Below are 20,559 nucleotides of genomic sequence, written 5' to 3' on the forward strand. Positions count from 1 at the left end.
AAACTCAGGACCATAGCTATACCATCACTGCAACTCAGAAGACCATGGATGGCCCCTCTGGAAAACTGTGGTGTGATAGCCAAGGAGCTGCCCCTATAAGCTTCACCAAGCCTGTGGGTAAGAGAATTCCTGAACTAAATGGGAAACTCACTGGCATGGCCTTCTGCATCCCCACCCTACAAGTGTCAGTCATGATTTAACCTGCTGCCTGGTGAATACAAATATAAAGATGCCAAGAAGGTGGTGAAAGAGGCATCTGAGTGCACCCACAAGGGCATCCTGGGCTAAAATGAAGACCAGGTTGCAAAGGGAGAGGCTTTGAGAACCCCACCTTGTCATGTAAATTACATCAGGATGGTACACAGTACCTGTATATCTATTTAATATATCTATTAATAAAAATACATTCTATAACATGTCAATAGGTCAAAAAGGAAAAACATCATATATAATTATTTTAGGAGATAATGAAAAACGATTTGCTGCATTCAGCTTCCAATTTGGCTTAAAAAGTCTAAGAAAGGGGAGCCTGGGTGCACAGTCCATTCCGCTGTGGTAGAACCAACTCTTGGTTTCAGCACAGGTCTGATCTCTGGGTCATGAGATCGAGACCAGCATGGGGCTCCATCAGTGCAGAGTCAGCTTGAGTTTCTTTCTCTCTCTTCTTCTGCCCCTCCCCCTCATTCTCTCTCTCTCTCTCTCTCTCTCTCTCTCTCTCTCTCTCTCCCGAAATAAATAAATAAATAAATAAATAAATAAATAAATAAATAAATAAATATTTTATTTAAAAAAACCTCTAAGAAAGGCAGAAAAAAAGAGTTAGTCTGTGATCTGATAAAGAATATCGGGGTAAAGCAAATTGTCAGCATTATTACCCTGGATTCCCTAGTAACTAGAGATACACACAGTAAAACCAGAAGAAACACAAGGATGAATAGAAATGCCTGTCCAGAAGAAGATACAGGCCTTTTCAAAGCCAGCCTTTCACATATTTGTCTCGAGAACCTTCTCCTATTGGTTGATGGGATTAGGCTGAAGCAAGAGAGTCCACCCCAGCGTACCAGTAAAGGATGACTTACTGGAGTCGTAGAAGGGCAGGGTTGGCCCCTACAATGCCCAGCCAGTAAGCACCTCTTCAACTTTTGTGCCTCAGTTATCTACATTAGTCCTAGCCCTGTGCAAACTCCCTCTCTTGCATATGCTGCTAGCTCTTTCTTCCAGACAGGCTCACATCTGCCATTTGTAGACAGCCAGCCCATCTCTAGGACCTTGGATTTCTTAAGGAAGAAATTAAATAGCAGTCCCCTGGGGCCCACATGAGATTTATCCAACTTCTCCAATGGACCAAATCCTATTGCAACCCTCCTAGATCTTTATTGCTGTTTCCAAAGAAACCAACATCAACAAATACCTGAAATTAATCTTCAGAGATCAGATCCTCTTATGTACACAGCATATGTGAGAAATTTAAAAGAAAAATCAGTTTTCAGATATTTCTTATATATAACTTTGGGGTCTCAGGCAAAATCTTATTTTAACAATTCATTGTGCAATTGTTCTCTCTAGTTTAAAGAACTTTAGAATAAAATATGTGAAAAATTAAAACTACATAAATCGTAACCGTTATTAGCTACTATTTCCTTTTTACCTAAACATAAGCCTATGGTCACTTATATTATTAGAGTGGGGTATACTCTAATATGGGGATAAAAACTATATTTGAATTTATATGAAAACTTAATACAGGGATGCCTGGGTGGTTCAGCGTTTGAGCATCTGCCTTTGGCTCAGGGTGTGATCCCAGTCCAGGGATTAAGTCCTGCATTGGGCTCCCCAAGAGGAGCCTGCTTCTCCCTCTATGTCTCTGCCTCTCTCTGTGTCTCTCATGAATAAATAAATATAATATTAAAAAAAAAACCTTAGAGTTCTCAGAGCTCATTAAAAAAAAAAAACTTAATACATAGCTCTTTGGTAAAGTTGACTGAATTAGTGTTACAATAAGTTTGCCTAAATCTACAAAAGACATCATCCTATGATCTAAATCCAGATGTTTTCTATGTGTTCAAAGAAGCAAAGGTTGATAGTAAGCAGTCCATTTTAATTATGTTCCATGATATTTTCTCCTTTAAGAGGAAAGTTCTTACTATTGATCGTATTTCTCAAAATACATCTGAGGCTTATCATACTTAAATCTTTATCTATGGAATCATTTTACAGATAAATCCATCTCAAAATGAGATAATTCTACTGAAACTATTTTGCATGAAATCAGATAGGCCTACTGAACACATAATTAATTTATAGTCAAGAGTACAATACATTTAAAAGTAAAACAAGAATAATTTTTAAGGTGAATAGAATCATATGTCTATCTTATCAATCAATTTTTACCTAAAGTAATACTGAGTCCTTGAAAATAATCCTAAATATGGAATTGATCAACATCTATTAAGTAACCTTTTTGAAAGTGTTACTAGCGAAATACTCACCTAACTGCATCATTGGTCTCTGAAACAGCTCTCAGGTACTCCTTCAAATAAAAATAGTTGAAGCAGTACTTCCGAATCCTATAGCCTCGCCATCGCCTCTGAATCTATTGAAGCAAATAAAAATATATGCCATAAGCATTTTTAGTGAAAACATAAACAGTTCTTTAAAAACAGTTCTTTAAAATTAAGGTAATGATGAATGATAACTCACATCAAATAAAGTCTTAAGCTTTTCCACCAACAGTATATATATATATATATATATATATATATATATATACACACAGCTATAAATGTAGAGTATACTCAGATTTATTACAAAATATCATAAAGATAAAACATACTTAGAGGTTATTATATTTTTAAAAATTATAATTTTTCACAAACACTAAATGTGAAATTACCGACTGAACAATTAAAAATCTGCTTTATCAATCTCTACCACTTCCATTTCCTGACCAAACGGATTTTTTAGTTTTCATAAACCATTGGCTTTAAGTTTGTATTTGGTCTGATTAAAATCAGTTTTCAAATGGGCTTTTAAATTTTGGTGGTTTCAAAATCTTTAAACAAATGTTGTCTTAAATCTTCATCATGACATTTTCATACTTTTTTAACAGTAACAACAGGTAACATTTATTATTTTTATTATGTGTGAGGCACTATTCTAAGAGTTTTACTTATGTTTATGCATTTAATCTTTAGAATGCTTCTATGAGAAGTATTCTTACCTATAGACAAAAAACTGCTAAAAAGACAAGTTATAAAATTTCCTCATAATTACATAGCCATTGGTGATGGATCCAGGAATTACATTAGGACTTCAGAACCCATTCTCTAAATCATTAAAATATAGAATTGGGACCAGTGAAATGACACCTTCAATGAACAAACATTTCTGTTCAAAGAGCCTACTTTTTTTTAGAATGGGGTGGACTATGGGAAGAAGGCCTCAGAGAACAAACCTAAGTGGGCTACCTCTGCTTTATTATGCTCTAGTAATCATGAGAATCAATCTCTTTGTGTTTTATCTTTAATAATCTCTATTAGATAATCTCTATTAGATTAATAATCTCTATTAGAAAAACTCGAAACAAAAACAAAATAATGCCTAGATCTTATTTTTGTGGAAAAAAAACACAACTTCTTTAAAGGAGTACAGGAAGAAGAAACAAAATGGGAAAATATTAACTGTACATAAAGACTTAACTTCAATCTCTAGAATTTTATGGCAGTTTATATTATTTTTGAATTATTCACATATTATGATTGATTCTCTTTATGGATATGAAGTCCCTCCAGTGTTTTGCACAGTTAGCTAAGCTAGGAACACACACAAACTCTAAACTTTTTTTTTTTCAATAGGAAAGGGTGATTAATATAGACACTCTATGCTTGTCTATTGAGTGTTATCCCAAAACCCTATGCTTTTTAAACTAAATATGTTGGGATCCCTCGGTGGCGCAGCGGTTTGGCGCCTGCCTTTGGCCCAGGGCGTGATCCTGGAGACCCAGGATCGAATCCCACATCAGGCTCCTGGTGCATGGAGCCAGCTTCTTCCTCTGCCTATGTCTCTGCCTCTCTCCCTCTCTCTCTCTGTGACTATCATAAATAAATAAAAAAAAATTAAAAAAAATAAACTAAATATGTTGAGCCTAAAATTTTTTATAACTTGGATGATTGATCTATAAGAATAAACAGGAAAATGTTTTCATTGTATTGTGTATTTTTCTGTTTCAAAATATGACCATTTAAAAAGTATTTTACAATCTGAGATACAGAATGTGAAAATCCTGAAGAACTGTTTTGGCCAACCTCCTAGTATAAGAATGAGTAATATAATTGAAGATATGCAAAATAGCTTGTAAGAACAATTAAATCAGAGAGAATAATTCTAAAAAGTAACACCAAGTAGAAAAGCAAGCTAGTGTAACAATGTTATAAAATGTCTTTCCAAATATTTTTCACATGATCTTATCTTAGAAATTCATTAAATAAGAAAAGTTAATTTTTCTAAAGTTATATACTCATTTTATAAACTATTTCCCTCCAATTTGGCCAAAACTGTATTACAGCTGACAAAGAAAGATGAGGAATTGATACAAACCACTTTCCTAATGAAAAATAATAATCAGTTGGAATATGTATATGTATATAAATCATACATGCAAATAAATAAATATTTTCCTGGCTCATGGAATTTAATCATTACAGTATCATTTTGAGGTAGAGATTATTATTAGCCTCATTTGATAGAAGAGCACATTGATACTTAGAGAGGTTAAATAATTTGCCTTCAGTCATAGAGCTGGTGGGATGACTTCAAATATTACACCATACTTTTACTGCATGTGACAGTCATACAATAAAAGAAAATAACACTTTCAGACAAAAGTACTGACAGAAAAATCCATCAGCAGCAATACAAGTGACTCAGGAAGAATGGAAAAATGTTAGGATATCAAATAGTGTTAAAGTAGGAACTACTTATAACATAAAAATATCATTAATTTTTTTATCATTAAATTTTAAATAAAATAAAATTAAATGTTCCAGAGGACATAAAAGATCCATGCTGGAGTACTAGAAGGTAAAAGGAAAGATGTTGATTTACATTAGGTCACACTAGGGTGGTTGGTATGCCCATTCTGAGAAAAGAAGACTGAAAGGACAAAAGTAAAACCGAATCCATGCCAAGAGGAAGGATACCTTAAAAAGCCAGTGGCATGGGTCTCCTCTCACTTCAAACCAGGCAAATACTAAAAACAGCACTAACCTTTTCCAGAGAGTCTACAATTGGTCTGTTCTCAGGAGGATCTTCTAATATCCAAACTCCCTAGACATCTACCCAAACACAGGCTGAAATGCCGTTCCAAGACAAATCCTCTTATTCAGAATTGAGAACTAAAGCATATTCTAAGCAACAGTTAAAGTAATAAGTTAAAGTTTATCCACATTAATAATAATGATTGATAATCAAGCAATCTTTATTTGTTTTTATTTATTCAGAGAGAGAGAGAGAGAGAGAGAGAAAGGAAGAGACACAGGCAGAGGGAGAAGCAGGCTCCATGCAGGGATCCTGATGTGGGACTTGATCCCGGGTCTCCAGGATCAGCCCTGGGCTGCAGGCAGCACTAAACCGCTGCACCACCGGGGCTGCCCTCAATCAATCTTTAAATGGCTTTCATAGAGGTGGGTGGTAAAAGTAGATAGAAACTGATTGCTTGACCAGGTAAAGATGCTGTCATCCAGTTGAAGTAAAGGATCTAAGATTTACTGAGTTCATGAATGTGCCAGGTATTACATTAACTGCTTTAATTCTCAGAATAACCTTGTATATGAGGCATGATCTCCAAGTTAAAAATGAAGAAACTGAGATTAAGTAATTTGATCAAGTTCACATAACCAGTAAAAGAATAAATGGCAAAGTTAGGATACAAACCCATCTCTGTCTTATTCAAAAGCCCAGACTCTTTCCACTAAAACATCTTATGAACGTAACACATAAAAAGAAAAAGTATGTGTATCTGTTCTTTCATTTAAGAGATATCATTTTCTTATATTATAAGATCAGTTTAACCAATCCCTAATTAAGATAGAGTACAGTGGACAGTCTACTATACTTTCTCTTACAAGAACAAATGACATCTTCAATTTTGCCTAAATTTCCTGTTGATATCCCAGTACTAGTAGATCAACTTTTAATTAAAAAAAAAAGTTCTTTCAAGAGGCAAGATGACTTTTCATAACATTTCTTCTTAATTTCAAGGTGAATGGGTTATGACTTCAAAAAAAAAAAAAAAAAACGACTAGCATTCATGTCCTTCAAAGTAATTAGCAACTTTCAGAAGTGATTGGTATAAAACAATTATTGTCATTGATCAGCTCTGAATAGATAATTTCAAACAAAGTCATTGTGTGCTCAGCAGATTACAGCTTGTTAACGGGCAAGTTCTAAATGACCTCTTAAGCTAGTCAAATCAATGATGCATATTCCTCATTAAGTAACATCAAAATGTAAGTGGTCTTATAAATAATGTTTATTTTAAGCACTAAAACAAATGGCAAGACCTTGATATATACCAAAAGCCATCCGCTCATAGAAAAGATTTTCCCTCCGTTATTTACTTTTATTCCTCAAAATTCATAGTAACATTAATGTTATCAAAAGAGAAAAAAATTGTCCTCTCACCTAAAATTTAAATGAAGACATGGAAAACAAAATTTCTATTACTGACGATAATCTACATAGTATCAATTCTCTGCATGTATTTGAGAGCATACTAGTAGAACTCTTACTCATTACTATACTCTTAATCATTAGAACGCTCAACATTCTAAATTATACAGTAAGCACAGAAAAGTAAGTTTACTAAATTTTCAAAGGTGTTTAAAAAACAGTAGTATTCAAATTTCATACTAGATGTCACTGCATTATCATGTCAAAGCATACATTTATGAATGGAAATCTTAGCTAGATATTTTTAACTAATAGAAGAAGATTCTGGATAATCATTCCAAAAGCAGTTTCTTCTCTTCAATATTGTTTCCCCACTCAGTACCTGACTTGACACCCCCTTTCACTACATATTTACTTAATCATTTCACAATGTTATTGGTACTAGAAGTGGTAGGAGGGGAGAAGAGATATTCTTTGCATGGTAATAGAACATTTAAATATCCATCCATCATTAGGCAAAAGCTTGGGGTGGTCTATACGGTCCTTTTCCTCTTATTCCTTGGGCTGACATTTTGGGATAGCTTTCTCTGAGTGAATAGGACTGTGTCTTAATTTGTATTTCTAGAGCCTAGCATCATATCTAGTATATAAGAGACTTTCAATATTATTTCCTCAATTATTTCTTTAATTATTTCTTGAATTATTTCTGATAAATTCCTATTTAAGTCTATTCATCTAATCATGGAGTCATTATTCTAAGTGTACCTACTTCATAGTATTACAAATATGAAAACCAGATTATAAATAGAAGACTGAAATGGATCTTTATATATCTGACACATATTCAACTATTTTTTAATTAAAGCCACCATATAATCATTTCTTACATTTTTATATTTTAGACAAAAGTGGGAAACAAAAGAAAATGGTTATTTGATGTTTCAAGGTACATTAGTGTTTATAATTTAAAATTTGTATTCATAGATCCAGACCTCTAAGAAGAGTCAATAAAGTTATGGTTACTTTGCAAATTGGTTGTTTCTAAGTGATCTTTAATCTAGTGATACTCTTGTTATTATAGTCTTTATTTTTCTTAGAGTGAAGATTTCTATCTGAGCTAAAATATTTTGCGACACTAATTTCAAGGCAAATCATTTAAAACAACTGAAACAATAGGGGATCACCCAAAATGGTCTAGGTTCCAGAAGAATATCATTACACAAGTATATATGACTGATCAGTAATATGTACAAGGTTTCCAAGGTAAAAAAAAAATTCTCTTGAAATAATCAATTATATCTATAGCTTTTTTAAAACTCTGTAAGCTTTAAATTATTTCCAGTTTTCATTTCTCATAGGTTTTGAAATAAGAAAAAGTCTAATGAAACATACGTTTTAAGAGATCTCTCAGACACTACACATTAGCACTTCCTTAAATTTGCATTAACATGATATTGTGCCAGTTGTCCTAGGACAGACAAGCAAAGGAGGCCTCAAGATGTAGAAGATAACCCAATGGAGGCTTTTCAAAGACTATAAGGAGCATATAATTTGCAGAGAGTTTACTTTTGTTAACTTCCAAACTCTGTAACAGATTATATATCCTCATTATGTTTAGTTTACTGAAGACCAGTATACTATAAGTGTTAATGTATAGAGAGATTAGTAGTTGAAAATCAGTCCTCAGGTGATGATGGAGGTCAAATCTTGATGCTAGCAAAAGCAGCATGTAAAGGCCACAGCCTTCTTTTACAAGGAGAGTTTGTCATCTTAGCTATCCAATTCTGCCTGCAAGGGGAAGTATGTGACACTCAACTTGGTCTCCTACTAAGTTTGGAATTCCCTAGTAAAATGTACTAGCAGCAAGATACTCATGAATTTTGAGGACCAGGAATTCAGTGTACCAAGAAAACCAGAGCATAATAAAATTTCCACTGGAAATTTACCCTCAGTCCAGGGTTTACATATTTGTTTTCATCCAGATCCTGAGAGAAGGAAAAGACTGGCAGTCAAAGCAAGAGTACAAGTGGTCAGAAGTAACAGAACGGTGGGTTCCAACCCACAAGGATTCAATTTCTAACACTATCACTTACTAGCTGTGTGACCTTGGGCAAGATACCTTTCTGTGATTCTATTTCCTCATCTTTCTATTTGGAATCATAATGATACCTATCTCTGAGAGTTAGTTGTGAGGATTACAGAGAGGAGTTAAAATATTTAAAATACTTAGACTGGTGCCTGGAGGGTAGTAGCTGCTGTGCAATTGTTAACTCTTACTGTTATTTACTAATGGTTATGACTTACCAAGATTTGGGAATACATGGTATTGCAATCTTTTTCCTGCCTGGCCTCAGAAACATATAGCTCAAAAAAAAAAAAAAAAAAAAAAAAGAAACATATAGCTCCCATTGGCCATCAGTTTGACGAAGGTATGCTCAGATATCTGTCAGCAATATATATATTGCTGAATACACACACACACACACACACACACACACTAGTGTAATAAGTATGAAAATCTGGAAAAATTCTATTGGGGAAATAGGAGCTTCCAAGACAAAGGTGAGGCTGGATATACATTCAGTCTCTTGGGGGGGGGATCTTCCCCCCAACAAACGGAAGAAGTATACGATATATACTATTCCACAGAAGAGGCTTCATCTTGGATGGGGTCAACCAGTAACCAAAAGTCATAAGCTAGAGAAAATACTAAATGTTGAGTATCATGGATCAAGGTACTGGGGAAAAGGAACAAGTAATAGACCCTCGAATAGATGAAACAATACCACTAAAACTATACTTTTTTTTGCCACCTGGGGATGTTTTTTTTAGTGGGTTTTCTATACATACAGTAATTTTGCCTTGATCTTTATAGTATTGTTATTAGGAAGCTGAGTTGCTAAGCCCAGTGTTTGATGGACCTGAGGTGACACCCAAGTGCTTAATTAGATGCTCACTGGCATCGGAAATGGAGGGTCAGTTCTATGCCAGGCTGTAAAAGGATATACAATTGTATAAGTGGAATGTGGAGAGAAATGAGTTTAGCAACTGAATCAGTTCATGACATTTGTATAAGATACTAACAGCTGTTCAAAAAGAGAGAACTAAAAAAAAAAGTTGGGGGCCAAATTTAGACAAGATCCACAATGGAACAGTTAAAATGCTGGAAAAAAGCAGAATCCTAATCTGGAGTAAAGTTGAATTAAAGACCAAAAAGGCAATAAAGTGTCACACACAGAAACAGGAGGAATAGGGCCCCAGGAGCTAAGATAAAAATTTATTGAGCAATTTATTGCTGTATTAATTGACTGTCACTGGCCTAGCAGCATTATCAGTAACGGGAATTTTGAAAAGGCATACTGTGGTTTCTGACAGCAGCTTATATCATAGCAAACCTCCTTCAAACCTTTCCATGTTATGATATTTTAGCAAGGTCCCAAAGTTCATGAGATCTTCCATTCACATGAGAATTGCACTAACCAAATAGTACCTTACCATGTCCAGTTTATCTATACAACATTAACCTCATCAGATTCTCAAAAAAGTCTGAAAGGTCCCCCAGCAAAGGCTTAAATCATTTCTAACAAAGACACTGAGAGACTTAAAAAGCATTTAAAACAAATGACTTTTTTTTTTTTTATTATTCCTTGTTTAGAAAAGAATGGCCCAACGTTCACTGATTTATTCAGGGAAATTTATTTAACTACATACTATAAGCCAAGAACTGTAGATACAAAGATTAAGAGGATAGGATCTGGGCCCCAAGGGACTTACAGTGTGTGTGGGGGGGGTAGATACAGGCATGTAAATTAGTAAGGATAATAAAATGCTACAGGTTCTATAACAGAAGTATGTCGATAGTAAAATAGGACATAAAAAGAGAGAGTGATCAATTCTACATAGGTAGAGGGATCGTAAAGTCTTTAGAGAGAAGGTGACCCTTTAAAAAATAAACGCAGCAAATCAGGATATGAATACCTATTATATTAAAAAAATCATATATGTATAATTTATTCTTTATTGTAAAAAAGTGACATCTATATAGGAATGGATAGGCTAAAAATATTTTTTTTAAATCCCTCTCTTCAGGAATGCTCCACTACCCTCTTTAACAATTGATGAGAATTTGTTGTGCTAGGAGTCAATAGTAAAACATAATCTGTAATCAGTTCAGTATATAAGGCAAATTAAGACAAAAGTTTTTCTTTTCTATTGTATGTGAAAATCTTATTCAAGATTTGAGTGCAGATATATGTTTGAATATTATTGGCCATATTAATTTCTGGTAGTTACCTATCATTCTTAGAAATTCTTCCTCCTGGACACGCACAGCCACCCATATTTAAAGTATTTAAGGGATAATTATCTTGAACAAGGTTACTCGGTAACTGATGGAACTAAAAAGACAGAGGTGTAGACATTAGAAGTAAAACTTCAGCTAGTGGTATCTCGCCAGGATTGTAATCTTCAAATGTGCCCAACATGAAGGTAAATGGATCACACATTGGTCTCTTCAGCCACTCACTCCTGCAGAAAGCAAAATCTTCAGAGTACCATCTTGCAAAAATGCACTCTTCACAAACAAATTCAGTTCTGGTCACTGTGATCAACCAATGCTAAAATTTAATCTTTGTTAGGTAATCATTTTGGCCTCCATGCAAGTAAGCCTCATTCCTAATGTTAGGAACATGAATTAAGTACCTAGTCTATTACCAAGTCAACTCATCCAAGCCTCTCAAGGCAGACTCTGAGCATCTTCATTAGAGAAGTGTTTTTATTACAAATTTCTCATGGTAGTGTTCACATCCTCCACATAGCCTCACAGAAAGTCCTGTGCGGCTTCATGGATCAGTTCAAGACTTCTGCCTCACTTTAATGGTCACTGCATCCCCACCTCTACTCTTCTCTCCTGGAATGCATCAAATAAAAATCCAGATATAGCAAGAGAGACTTTACTTGAAAGAACTATTATAAGGGAGAGGGAGTGAGTGACCATCACAATAGATGAAGTGGACTATGGCAGTAGGAAGAACACTTTGACCATAAGATCTATTTTATTAGGAAGATGTAAACAAGACTAGAAAGAATCTGATATGGGGAAGTGGGATGAAAGGATGGCGTAACTGTATAGTAGATCAAACAATGTTTTACCAGGAAGCCAGCCTATTCTCAGGGGGTGGCAGGATTATATGCTGGCTAAAGTTCAAAGACCCAGGGGAAGGAGAGAACTTAACCACAGTTTGGTTAATAAACATGTTTTTTCCAATTGATTGATGGGGACAAGCAGCTGAGCTAATCATTTGTGAGGTAAAGAACAGAAATTTGCGAAGGGGGGTGCTGTCCCTGGTCTGACATAGGTAAAGAAGGGACATATCTGTGCCTTTAATCCAAGTCCTATGGTGAAGGACAATTTTTTTTTTCAGTAGGCCCTTTCAGAACCCAAAAGGTAGGTAGATTTTTTTTTTTGGGGGGGGTTAATTTGTTGTTTTCCACGGTCACAGGACTCAGGTAAAGTTTAACATTGTTCACTAACATTAATCAAAGACAAGTTGATGGTCAGTGATGTTAGTAGGAAATGCAGCTGTTAGTATGATGTTGGTTTAAGTCAAAAACTCTGCCCTCCAAGTAGCTTATATTGATGTGGGTTTCTTAGATATGCCTCATCTAGGTAAACAGAATCATGATTCAAGCCAGGTCAGAACTCAAGACGAAGAATGGGGGCTAACTAGCAAACAATAGAATGCATTTTTTCTAACCCTGTCTTCTGTGTCCCTATCTCCCCTGGTGATCTATGCAGACATCTAAGTCTTAGGACATCAAGTGCTTCACATTCAGTCATCTACTGCTTTTTACTTTGCAGGCATACCTGACACAAAGTAAGCAGAAAAGAAATAATCTAACAGTGATGAAGGCTCAGAAGTTACGTCTTTGTAAGAACTATACAGAGAATCAAAATCTCCTAAATTCCCAGATTTAAGCATTCCCATTGAAAAAAAGAAAACCAAATTGTTTTCCTATACTACAATATTTTTAACAAGAATAAAGAGCCCATTGCAGCTATAGTATCTGCTTCTGGCTCAGGAAAAGAAGTAAGAAGATCTATTTCTCCCTCTTGCTTTTTTCCCTAAACCACAGAAGAGCAGAAAGGTGGGCAGAATGGCACCTGGGTGGCTCAGTCAGGGAAGCATATGCCCTTGGCTCAGGTCATGCTCTCCAGGGTCTGGGATGGAGCCCCAGTAGAGCTCCCTGTTCACTGGGGAGTCTGCTTCTCAGTCTCTCTGCCCCTCTCATGCTCTATCTTCCTCTCTCTCAAATAAATAAATAAAATCTGAAAGAAAAAAGAAAAGAAGAAAGAAAGAAAGAAAGAAAGAAAGAAAGAAAGAAAGAAAGAAAGAAAGAAAGAAGAAAGAAAGAGACCATCCCTAGGGATAGGGACTCCGTACACACCCATAACTGTGAAAAGCACCCTTCCCAAAGCAATATAAATAATCAAAATAATGTGATTTACCTGCCATAGTTCAGTACAGGACTTTCAGAAGGTATTTTACTACCTTGCCTCACCCAAAATAAAATCTATTATTAGTGAAAGTAAGAACTAATAGATGAATGAAAGAGAATATAAGGCAACATAAGTTTTAAGAACATTAATGAAATTCGCCAAAGTAATTTCTCCATTTATGATAGCTCTACAATTAAGCTATTATCATACCGTCTGAGACAAGATAAATAATACTCTTATTGTGCCCATTCCCAAAATCAGTGCAGAAACCAACCAGCCCCATAATCACTAGACTCAGCTTTCCATTAGGAAAATAACACATAAAAATGAACATAGAGATGATAGAAATAAAACTTCTAAAGTGGAAACTGCCTTTATTACTGCTAAATCATATGAATAATTTCTAATTGATTTGTATTGGGCTGGCATCTTATATTCCAGAACCATGTTCATCTATTTATCACAATATTCTATATGACATATGGAAACTAATACATTGCTTCATTAATATTTACGGTCTTTGTCTAGTTATGGCTCAGAGATATTTAACATTCTAAAACATAAGCACTGATAATTACATGTTTTACATTTTACTCTAATTTTTAATACTGCCAAGATTATTTAGTATAACTAACTTTTTAACTATGTACTCTTTTCTCTCTAACCATTAGCATATCAATCAAATTTGCATTATTCTGGCTTGCTCATTTTATTAAAAGCGAATTCAGGGCACAATTGACTTTTCATTTGTTTAACAAGTGAAGAAATATTTACCCTGACAGCCATTGCGTTGTAGAGATTCATCTTCATAGCACAAGATGCTAACTGTGAATCAGAAAAAAAAAAAAAAAAAAAGATGGCATATAGTTCAGTTACACAAAGACAGTGCAGCCTATTTTTACATATAAAAGATAAGAATCTTTATACATAATACATAATAAGAGTTCTAGGCTTAGAAAAATGAAATCAAACTTTGTATTGAAGAGATAGGCTTCCTAATACATAATGCAGGCTTAACCAGAAAAATCTATGGTAGTCAAACTAGGAGCTAATGGAGATATATGATCATAAAATGCTCTCCGCTGAGTTTGATAATCAATGGTGCTCTACTGAGAATAGAATAACAAAGCAGAAATATTCACAAGTGCTGGTGACACGTAGTATTGTATGATTTATTCACTGGGGTTCTTTTAGCCAAAACTCACAGAAACATAAAAGGAATTCATATTTCAAGACGTCTGGTTTAATGAAAAATTCAAAGAAATGCTGTCTTCAGTCGAAATCGTTCAAGGATATGGATGCAGTGATGGAGCAAAATTGTGCCTTCCAACCATCTGTACAAAATGTTATGTACTTAGCTGCCTCCTGAGTAATCCTTGGGAATTTTGTTTCATTTAATATTCATTTTAACACCATAAAATCATAAATACAATGATATCATGTTACAGCAAATCCCCTGATATAGTGAAGACTTCCTAAGGTCTTAGTTTCTTTCTAGTATAGACACATTTGTCTATTAACATACAAATCTCTGTTACACTACATAATCACTTAGCAACATAGCTTATTTCAAGGAAAATATTGCTTTAAATGAAGTTTCTACATCTGTTATATCTTTTAATTAAAAACATAAAATTAACATAATCCACGACAGTACAATAAAGAGTAAATGCAATGAAATATACATTTTAATACAAAATATTACTTTATCCATTTTTACTCAATTGAAATTCGCTCTACTAATATAACTTGAGTTTAGGTAATAGGTGCTATGTTTCAGGCAAAAATCAGAAGTAAGTGCCTTTACCTTTTACATAGGGGTTTTCTTCCCTGCAACAAGCAGAAATTCATATAAAAGGGCTTCACTGTAATTAGGATTGTTTGAATTGCCTGGTCTGATCCAAAGCAAATTGTCTGTAGAGAGCAGCAGGGCTGGATTATTTATCAACAGTCTGAGCAATTAAGAAACAGTTGGCCGCAATATGTTATTTACAAATGAACACAATGATGTTACTTCATTCTAAATTCTTTCTTCGTCATAGCAAGCAAGGCATAATTCTTGGCATTTGAGGTGAATTTAAAAGATTTCCTTTAATACCGTACTTCTTCAAGTCATATTGACCCAGATACAACAATTAAATGGCTTTATACAGGAGAAACATATTAAAAATTACCTATCTAAAAAGTTTGGGATTTGAAAGAGGCAGTGTTTCTTATCTTTATTATGTTGCTATTCAGTAAGCAGCACCAAGTGTGAGTTTTCAAGCCACAGATCTGAGTGCAGGTCCTGATGTTGCTTTTACCAGCTATGTGGCTTGGAACAAATTACTTAACACCTGCCAGTCTTGACTTCCATGCTCACAAAATGGAACAGTACATACTTCATGGAGTTTGGGTGAAGATTAAAATGAGATAAAATATTTAAGATGCTTGGGACGCAGTTGATGATGATTATAAAAGGACTGTTATACATTTTGTAGCTAAAAGTATGTAATTTAACAGCAAAATTCCAAAATGTAAGAGGTTAAAATTCATTCTGAAGACGGAGAAGAGAGAGATCTAGCTTTTAAGTGAACGGATTCTGAGTTTTACAGCTAAAAGGTAGAATAGCACTTTGATTCCAGTGTATCATTCTCAAGTGAACCACTATTTGATATTGAATTTGTTTTGGAAAGTAACAAAAATATACTTATGTGAAAAATATTGCATGATCCCACTTATACGAGGTATCTTAAATAGTCCAATTCACAGTGATAGAAAGAATAGCAGTTACCAGGGACTAGAGGAAAGAGGGAACTTTTGTTAAATGGGTAGAGTTTCCATTTGAGATGGAGGAGAACTTTTGGAGATAGGTAGTGTTGATAGTTGCATAAAAATGTAAATGTACCTAGCACCACTGAATAATCCTACAATTAAAAATGGTTAATACGGTATAGTTTATGCTATGTGCATTTTATGATTTTAAAAACACTAAAAAAAATCATTTGTGAATATGAATTGTTCATTTCCATAAGCTATTTTTGAGACACATCTAGACACTTTAAAATCTTACAAAATTTCTTTCAGCTAAGTCTTTTTATTCCCATTCTAAGTAATGATGCTTTATTAATGTGTCTTTTTGCTTACATGAGGAGTTAATATAAATCATATAAAAGCTCTTGTTCTTAATATTATTGGCTAGAATTCTGTCCCCAAAATGTGTTTTTCTTTTCTATCCCATGGAGTTGGATAAACAAAGCATATCCTAGCTACTAAATATTAATAGTATATCCAACAATGACAAGCTATTGTAATTTCTCAACAGACAAAATTCTTAAAATTTTTCTATTTATTCATTTCCCATTTTATCATAAAATACTAAGTTTACTAAGACTAAAAATCTGGACTGAAATTCAAGCATAAATGATGAGTTTCACTGTAATGAAAATATGATTGTCAATTATAGATGTTTCCCCAAATGTTTGTTGAATAAATAAAGAAAGGGAAAGAGAGAGGGAGGGGAGAAGAAAGAGAGAAAGAAGGATAAACAGAATTGATATTGCACACTTACAATAGATAGGGCAGGAAGAAATTCTGGAGTGAAAAACAGCATTTGAACACTAAATCAACCGTTTGTTAGCTGTATGGCTTTTGCCACAGCAACTGCCTGTATTTTTACAAGGCTTCTGAAATGTTTCTTGGAGGATGTATTTCTTTTAAAAACATAATTTTCTGGGTGGTTTGTATACATGTGAGTCTTTTAGACAGGGCTGCTATTCAGTGGGATTGACCGTGATTACTGATAGAGGCATGTTTCATATTTTGAGTTTATTTGTTTCTTTCTTTTTTCTTCCTATCAGGTGAGTTATAATGGGATGGTAGTTGGGGATAAATGAGAACCACTCTCTTAGAGGTCAAGTGATATTCAAAGCTTACCACAATCAGATCCCAATTTCCCCCCCAATTATCTCTCACCACTCCATTCCTTTAAAGCTCAATCTGATCAAATTACTATTTTTATTCTTCACCTCCATGTCCATATTACTCCCCTTACTGGAAATGTTTTACCATTCTTTTCCATCTCTCAAAACCTTATCTTTCCTGTTTTTCTTGCAAGCACTTATAGGAGAAACTATCTTTTCTCTCCTACTCCAAGTACCATCAACCAGAAGAAACTGGCATTCTTCTAGTTCCAAAGCATACTTTCAAACCATTTCAAACCAGTAAGAAGTATTCCTTTGAAAAGGACAACAACAACAACAAACCATAAGAGCAAGAAACCTTACTCTTGAACCTCCAGCTTTCCACATTTAAGACTCTCTATCTCTTTTGGTTTGTCATACTTCAGGTGTTCGATCCCTGACCTGCTCCAATCATATGCTATAAAGATTTTGACATCAAGCTAATGGTCTAACTCTTCATCACAACTCCTGCCATTATCTTGCAACCTTTCAAATTCATGTAGACGATATATTTAATCACTAAATCCCACAACTGCTGCTTTTCTCAGTCCCAAAGACCTATAGCCTTCCATTACCATAGCCATGTTCCAGACCTTATGAACTAGAAATGTTACTCCTCTTAAGTCTAAACTTGTAATGCAAATTCCTCTCCTAAACCCTGATGGTTTAACTTCTCTTGAAAGTTGTTCTATCCGATTGAGACAGATTTAATACAGATATTTCTTATTCCCCATTTTTAAGTTCCTTCTTCACATATTTTTATATACAATGGCTACATGGTATTTTGCTACATGAATGCACCATAAATGATTTAATATTTCCTTTATTATTGATTGTTTAGGTTGAAAACAAAAAAAAGATGAGTTTCAAGGAGGAAATTGCCAATTATTTTCAAAAGCACACTTTAAAAAAAAAACTTTTCATTAAATGCTTTATTTTAATTCTGGCATAGTTAACATACAATGTTCTATCAATTTCAAGGTACAATATAGTGATTTAACAATTCTACACCACACTAAGGGTACTCTTGAATCCCCATCATCTATTCCCCCTACCCACCTCCTCTCTGGTAACCATCAGTTTGTTCTCTATAGTTAAGTCTGCTGTTTGGTTTTTCTCTATCTCTTTCTCTTTCTTCCTTTGCTCCTCAAAACGCAGAACACTTAAAGCAATATATATTTATAATAATTTTGAGTAACACATCTATCTATATAAACTCGACCAAATTAGCTGGCTTTATTTGTTAGATTGGGCAGTACAAAGAAAATATTTGCATTAAAGTGATGACAGTGGAACCTTCAGAAGCCATGCACATATGGATAACAGATCTGATGAGCATGAGCCTTTGTTATTTTCCACATCAGTGCTATCCTCATTTCATAATTTTGAGTATAATCATTAAAATGATTTATTATCAAATAATCGTGAGTATTTTGTGCATATGCTTTGCCTTGTTTGTTGGCAACTGATATGAATCTGTTCATTATCAACAGCTGATTTTTAAAAGACCCTTTTTTTCCGACACACACAAAATTAAAAGCCAATTTTATTATTTCTTACAGTTATTAATAATATAATCTTTAAAAGCAGGAGAATCAAATCTAAATTCATTTCATAAGTATTATGAACATATATTAATAATTTTAAATTAATACTAGCATGTCAGAATCTTTACTATCTAGCCTTTAGTATTTAACTAAACTGTAAGACTCTAAAGAGAAAAAATACATTTCAATTTTCTGCACTGATGCTAAAGGGTGATAAATGTTGCCTTATTAACTTATAACTGATTTAGAAGTCCTGTAAAGAAATTTATAAGAAGACTCGGGCATTTTCTCAACTACCGAAGAGATAATTTTATTTACCTAATTTAGAGTAATAAAAATGTCTATAGAAGTAACCATATCAATCTTATTGGTTTTAAAGTTAGTAACCAATATTTTATATATTTTCTACTGTACATTAAAAAAACCTGCTGGTATTTATCATAACAAGATATAATGAAATTTTATAGACGGCATCCTTTGTTCCACTTAAAGTGAATAAAATTTCTTTCCATTGTTACTTTTTCAAATATTAAACTAATACAAAAACTTCTTAAGAAGTAATAAAATGATAAGCATTATATAAATATTGTGAGCTTTTATTTTCAGCAATATAGACTGTTCAGAATCTGAAGAATAATCATTTTTTTTAAATAAGTGTCTTAGTAAATGAAATAGTTCTACCATAGACTATTCACATTCAAGGAAAAAGCTTTAATTAAATTCTGTTAATGTGGTTGCCATACAAATGTTATTCACTGAATGATCTCCATTTGAAAACAAGACATTGAGCTGTTTAGGAGTATAATTATATAATTATACATATATACACATATATGTTTTAATAATAATACATATAGAATGAATCATGTATATTAGGGTAGTGTTTATACTTTACTGCTCTCAGAGTCTTGTGATTAAAAAAGCAGTGTATTTGATATTAAACAGAAAGTAAATTACATAATGATAAAATATAAGAAAAGGAAATTTAAAAGGATAACAAGATGCATGCAGCTATCCTGTTATAGGTTATAGTGATGAATTCACTTAGATAACACTCAAAATGCTAGTGCTCAAAATGACATGAGTAAAAAAATATTTCAGTATTTTTCAGGTACTGTCACCTAGGAATGACTATTTTCACCTCATCATTTATAAAATAAAGCAGAGAGCAGTATGGACAAGCCACATAAAACACAATACAGTTGAAAGCAAAAAGGTCCAGGGGTGTCTGGGTGGCGTAGTTGGTTGAGTGTCTGACTCTTGGTTTTGCCTTTTTTTTTTTTTTTTTTTTTTTTTTGACTCTTGGTTTTGGCTCAGGCTGTTATCTCAGGGTCCTGGAATCGAATCAAGCCCCACTTTGGGCTCCACACTGAGTGTGGAATCTGCTGAAATTTGTCTCTCCCTCACCTTCTGCCCCTCCCCACTTCTCACTCTCCTCTCCCAGCCCCCTGCCTCTCTAAAAATAAATGAATAAATCTTAAAACAACAACAAGAAATCTCCCAAAACAGTAGGCCCATTTGTGTATCCAGTAGGAAGAGCGAGTTGTGCTAAAGTTAGAGCAAAGAGCTTGGCAGGTATGAAACGCATGTGCACTGAGCACACATATCAGATAACCAACAATTTTCACTAACAGGAAAAGAGTTTCAGGGTTGTGAATCAACAACCCTAAATTAATTAATTAATTAATTAATCGTAAGATGGACAAATTTGGGTTATGTTGCCAGATACAGCAGCCTAGAAGTCAGCAGAAAGGCCAGAAATGGAGGTTGAGAATAAAAAGAAGCAAAAACAATAGTCATCAAGGAAGCAAGAGTCAATTCACAAAAGAAAACTGGAAATGATTGATTATTGTGAGTTAATGAAGGCACTGTAGTGGAGAACCCATGATCCTTTAGGACTGGA

The 20,559-nt window shown here is 34.0% G+C and overlaps 1 protein-coding gene across 3 annotated transcripts in view; it reads right to left on the bottom strand.

The window, feature by feature from the left end:
• Nucleotides 1-20,559, bottom strand: part of SPATA17 (spermatogenesis associated 17) — a 186,767-nt gene that overhangs the window by 144,893 nt on the left and 21,315 nt on the right. For all 3 annotated transcript variants that reach the window (XM_055334109.1, XM_055334107.1, XM_055334108.1), the window contains 2 exons: nt 13,943-13,993; nt 2,490-2,593 (listed from right to left, as the gene is read on the bottom strand). In XM_055334109.1, the coding sequence (XP_055190084.1) occupies nt 2,490-2,593; nt 13,943-13,993 (155 nt within the window). The remainder of the gene's footprint in view (nt 1-2,489; nt 2,594-13,942; nt 13,994-20,559) is intronic.

The sequence above is a fragment of the Nyctereutes procyonoides genome, unplaced genomic scaffold (genome assembly GCF_905146905.1).
Source record: "Nyctereutes procyonoides isolate TBG_1078 unplaced genomic scaffold, NYPRO_anot_genome, whole genome shotgun sequence".
Taxonomy (NCBI): domain Eukaryota; kingdom Metazoa; phylum Chordata; class Mammalia; order Carnivora; family Canidae; genus Nyctereutes; species Nyctereutes procyonoides.